Below are 5,291 nucleotides of genomic sequence, written 5' to 3'. Positions count from 1 at the left end.
GTCAAAAGACCCAAAAGGACCCATCTAGGTTACAGGATGAGATTCTGATTTTGCTGCTTAATTATGGAATGGTTATGCTTTTTGACCTTCTATTTCTAGTTACTTTTGTACAAGGCCACTTACTTTAATGTTTGAGTTCTAGTATGGTTACTTTTGTCTCTTTCAATTCATAGTTGTGGTTATGAGATGAAAAGGTTTGATCTTGAGAACAACATGCTAGAGATGATGATGGCATCTATCATTCATATTTAGAAAGCTTATTTATTATATTTCTCACGTTCAGAGTTATGGAAAAACTTATATATTCTCTCTTATGTTTAGAGTTTTAAGAAATCATATATCTTTTTTAAATTTAAAGATGTAAGAGAAGAACACTCCATTAAAAATATATGCTCTAATAACAAATATATTTCAAAATTTCAAGAAGGGAAAAAATATCATTTAAATACCTGTTATAATAATAATAAGAAGTAAAACAATACCGATACTATATTTGGTTTATAATATAATAAGTAAAAAAATACCAATACTATATTTGGTTTGTAATATTATATTTTTCTATGTAAAGTATACGTACTTTCTATTCATAATAGAAGATCTGGACCGACTTGCTCTATTTTGTTTGGAGAAGGCTCAATCTTCATACGTGTACTATATATGTAGTCGTTAGAGTCATATTTCATACATTAGCAAATATTCGACTCTGTATTGCATTTGTCCCGTTGAGTTACAAATATGGAAATGGAAAAGGCGGCTTCATGGTGGAACGAATTGCCTACTGACTTTCAAACTGAGATATGTGCGCGTCTGCCGGTGGAGTTTGTGTATAGTTTTCGCATGATCTCCAAACAATGGAAGGACCTCCTTTCATCGAACTACTTGTTAACCAAGTGGGTTGAGGCACCTCTCAACAGGAATCAGCCACGCCTCGTTCTGTGCGACTTGAGTATGAAAACCCCATCTATGGCTTTCTGTTTCTACACGCGCACCTGGATTAACTCTTGTTTTGACTTTTCCTTCCTTAAGGACGAGGAGTGGAAGGAAATCAGTAATTGCAAACAATCTGTGGGAGGACTCATCCTGGTCGAAAATATGTATGCAAAACGCTGTAGCAGGCTGTGCAATCCTTATACACGAACGTTCGTTGAAATTCCGGTACCACACGCAAGACGCTACTTAGGGTACTGCATTGTGTTGGATGAGAAAAATAATGACAGTAGTGCATACAAAGCTGTAGCTGTTGGGATCCACTGGCCGGATGTAGATATATGGGAGGAACAACAACATTTGGTGGAAATTTACGAACCGTCCCAGAAAAGATGGAAAATAGCGGGATACTTTCCGGAGAATTTAACGCTGCCTGCAATATCCATTGACCTCATTTACTACAAAGGAACATTCTACACATACTGTTGGGGTGACGTGACTGGTATAGCGTCTTTCACCATTCCCTTAGAGGAGGGAAGCGGTACTTCACCTATAACCATTCCCATGCGTTTTGTACCATTCCCTCACAAGTTGCGGAACGGTCGTCAGCATTCGCGGATCATCACCTGCGGTTCTCGTCTCCTATTCATCTCTGCCAACGTCGTTTCCGTTAGGAAGCGCAAACACGTGGATGTGATTAGTGTGTGGGAGTTTAAGTTTAAGAGTGAGGAAGGCCACCCGGTGCCTCTGTCCAATTCGCCTGAATGGGAATGGGTGGAGATTGCACGGATGCCTTCCTCCCTTTTGGAGAAATGGATTGCAAAAATTAAACCACGGATTGGAAAAATGAAAGCAGATCATTTATATTGGGATTGCACAGGAGTTGGAGATCACGTTTGTTTCGTGCCATCAATCTTTAAGAGGAATCGATCAGTACACGAAGTTATAGCTTACAATTTGATTGATAGCACATGGAGTTGGCTTCCCAGCTGTCCCATAAGCGATCGCTGCGTCGGAAGTAATAACAATGAGGCCGCCCATTACGGAGCTATAGCGGTTGAACCAAACCCACATATCAAAGTCGAGTGAAACAATTTCGTAGTGGTTTATCTAATATAAAATTTGTGTTTAGATGTTTAGAATTTTGACATAATATATAGTTGTGTTTGTTCAGAATTTGTCTTATGAATTAACCATGGATGTTATGTCAAAATTTATAATTTGGTAGCACCAGAAATATTAAAAAATAAAAATAAAAATATTACATTTAAAATAATTAATAAAAATATATTTATATTAATTTTAATATATTATTTTTAAAATTAAAGATTTTATTTTTATTTTATATGATAATATAAAAAATTGATATTCTTTACTCGAGGTAATATTGTTTTAATCTTCTAATTTATTGAAGTTAAAGGAAATTCATTTTGAAAGCAACTAACATAAGCTTGTTATCTTATATCCTATTCTAGTCATCTGGAGACGATTGAATAGTCTCTCCGTCATGTATATAATGAAGACCTACCTGATGGAATAGAATAGTTGAATCATTTTTGCCTTATGGAGTTACTACCTGGCCTGACATGGTATCAGAGCCAACTCCTTTTTTTAGCTCTTATGTCCCTCGTAACTCCCTAGTTTGCTCTCCATATAGCTGAGCTGCTCCTCCATATAATTAGCTGCTCCTCACAGGGTAGTTGCCCCCTCCACTGTCGCTGCTTTGAACATTTCATAAAAGGGATTATCTATACTGCCCCATGTCCAGCGCTGTCCATACTGCCCCACTGTCCAGCGCTGTCCATGCTGTCCATACTGTCCATGTGCATTAATTTTTTTTTGAAGGCCCTGCGATTCTCTGGCGATTTTGTTTCTCCATTTGCCTTGTTGTGGCTGTCTGCACTGATTCACATTGATCATTTCAAATCTCATTCAATTGTAATCCCCATAGCGGAAATGGCACTGTTTTCAGGTATTTGACGTGTGCTCAGAGGGACATCGACTGTTTGTAATGTAATGTTCTGACAAGGAAGAAGCAATCGATGAATGCTTTCGCAGGCCCAAAAACATATGAAGCTCGACCCCTTGCGTGACTGCCAAGGGCATTCGATCAACGGCGACGACCACTCGTAATAGATCAATATTGAAGAAACCAGCCACTGAAAGCGGCCTTCTGCAATGGTGATGGTAACAGAGGTCTATGGTATCACGGATTAGAATTCTCTTTTGTTCACATGAAGACTTCGTATTTTTTAACTCTGTTCACTGTATTAAGTAATGTGCTTGACAACATTATACATTCGAAGCCCATATTGTTGTGCACCTAAGGAGCATGAGAAGTTCGAAAAAAAAAGTTAATGGACTAGTTTTAGCACAGTCAATAATTGAAAGTCGACTAGTAAAGTCGTATTTGAAAACCAACATTTTTTTGGTTAATTTTAAGTATAACCGCATGGATATGGACAAAGGGATGCCTTCATATATTTCTAAGAGGGTTTGTAACTTGTGATGTTGAGAGTCCAAATACGTCTGGACTACGTTCTTCGGCCTTTTAGTGGACGCAGTGCTTTATGCTGTTGAGGGTATTTTTTTTGGACTTAGTAAACTGCCATATTCTATACTTGACTTAGTATACTGCCATATTCTATACTTTAACGTTGTGCAGATGAATTTGAATTGACATTTGAGTTTGTTGTCCAGTCACATCAGTACTATATTTTTTTTCCATTAAGAGTAAAAGTTTTGCAGCAGAAGTTTTTTTTGGCTATAGTATGCATTCAATCATATCCATGGTGGGAATAGTTCTCACTGGCAAGGGGAACTATCCTGAATGGTCCTGGATGATAAAACACACCCTCATTTTCAATGAGCTGTGGAAATGAGTGTCTGTCGGAGACGAAGACAATGAACCAGTACAGCCTACCTCAGACAAAGAGCTTGTCATTTGGGAAAATAAGAACAACAAAGTTTATGCATTAATTGCAACATCTATAAATGAAGAGGCGAGTCGCCATATTTCGTCATATTCAACTGCCTTTGAAGCCTTACAAAAGCTGAAAGAACTCTATGACTCACATTCTGCACTTGAAGTTGTTCAACTCATGATTAAACTCTTCACTCCTGAACTACAAAATAATGGTCCTCTTGCTCTGGCATCCGAAGTAAAGTCTATAATGCATGATATCAAATCCACTAAGGTTGAATTGGATATTCCTCTTATCGCTTTTCTCAAGGCACTTTATCCTACTTACTCCAATTATCTTGAGTCATTGCAAGCAAATGAAAATCTCAAAGATATAACCTTTGACTCTCTTGTGAAAAAGTTTGCTGAAAGAGAGAAAGCTTTTGGAAAGAAGACAACCCCTAAATCTTCTGAAGAGGCTGTGTGCCTTGCTCATAAAGAAAAGCATCCTGCTCAAGATTCTACAAGAGGAAGAGGTGGTCGAAGAGGAAGAGGAAGATATTTCAGAGGCAGGGGGCAGACATTCTCAAGGAGAAAAGGCAGATTTGCACTGCATTCACTGCAAAAGAAATGGATCACATGATGCCTCTACATGCAAGCTACCATGGGACAAAATTGAGCAGAAAAGAAACCAAAAGAAAGGTAAAACTGATGATACAGACAAAGGTAAAGCACCTGAATCTTCTCACTATGATGTGGCACACTGTAACATTGGAGTAAATTAAGATTTATTTAATGCTTCACTTGCTTCTTGGAAAAATGATTGGTTGCTTGATTCAGGAGCAACCTGCCACATGACTCATAGAAAAGATTTTTTTGAAGATTTCACTGACAATGTTGATGGAGCAGTATACTTTGCAGATCAATCAAAAATCAAGCCATTAGGGCTTGGCACAATCAAGCTTAAAATGCCTGGTCTTCTAGACTTTCTTCTGCATCATGTTCTATATCTCCCACAGCTCAAGAGAAACTGGTTGTCCTTGGTCCACATCCGCCAAGAAGGTCACTCCATTCATATGTTTGATGGCAAGCTTGAGGTAAGAAAAGCATCTGACCACTCACTTGTCATGAGGGGAATAGAAGAAGAAAGGCTTCTCAAACTGCAAGGAACCTCTGCTCATGCACACCATTTCTTATATAATTCTCATCATGAAGAAGGTACACTTCCATCAAGTTTATTATGGCATGCTAGATTTGGACATTTGAACTATGACAGTCTCCGCTTGTTGAAGAAAATCCCACATGGAGTATATGTTCTTCCATCAAAAGCTTTCATCGTGGTTGGTGATCGTGACAACGGTGGTGAACCAAGTGTTTTCCAGCAGCTCATGGACATAATGAAAGTAGATGCCCCCTCGTCAATAATAGTTCGGTGAACATTCTTATTGAGAGATTTTACTTG

General features: G+C 38.2%; 1 protein-coding gene across 1 annotated transcript; it reads left to right on the top strand.

Moving 5' to 3' along the window:
• The first annotated feature begins 735 nt into the window (after positions 1–735).
• Positions 736–2,016, top strand: LOC149211520 (F-box only protein 8-like). Its single transcript, XM_089388415.1, has one exon. The coding sequence runs from the start codon at positions 736–738 to the stop codon at positions 2,014–2,016; it is 1,281 nt and encodes a 426-aa protein (XP_089244541.1).
• Positions 2,017–5,291: the final 3,275 nt, after the last annotated feature.

This window comes from Pinus tabuliformis, chromosome 1_1 (assembly GCF_031772625.1).
Source record: "Pinus tabuliformis cultivar Carrire ecotype Pingquan chromosome 1_1, CPIR1, whole genome shotgun sequence".
Taxonomy (NCBI): domain Eukaryota; kingdom Viridiplantae; phylum Streptophyta; class Pinopsida; order Pinales; family Pinaceae; genus Pinus; species Pinus tabuliformis.
The sequence above is the reverse complement of the archived record's forward strand: the minus strand, read 5'-3'. Positions and strand labels throughout refer to the sequence as shown.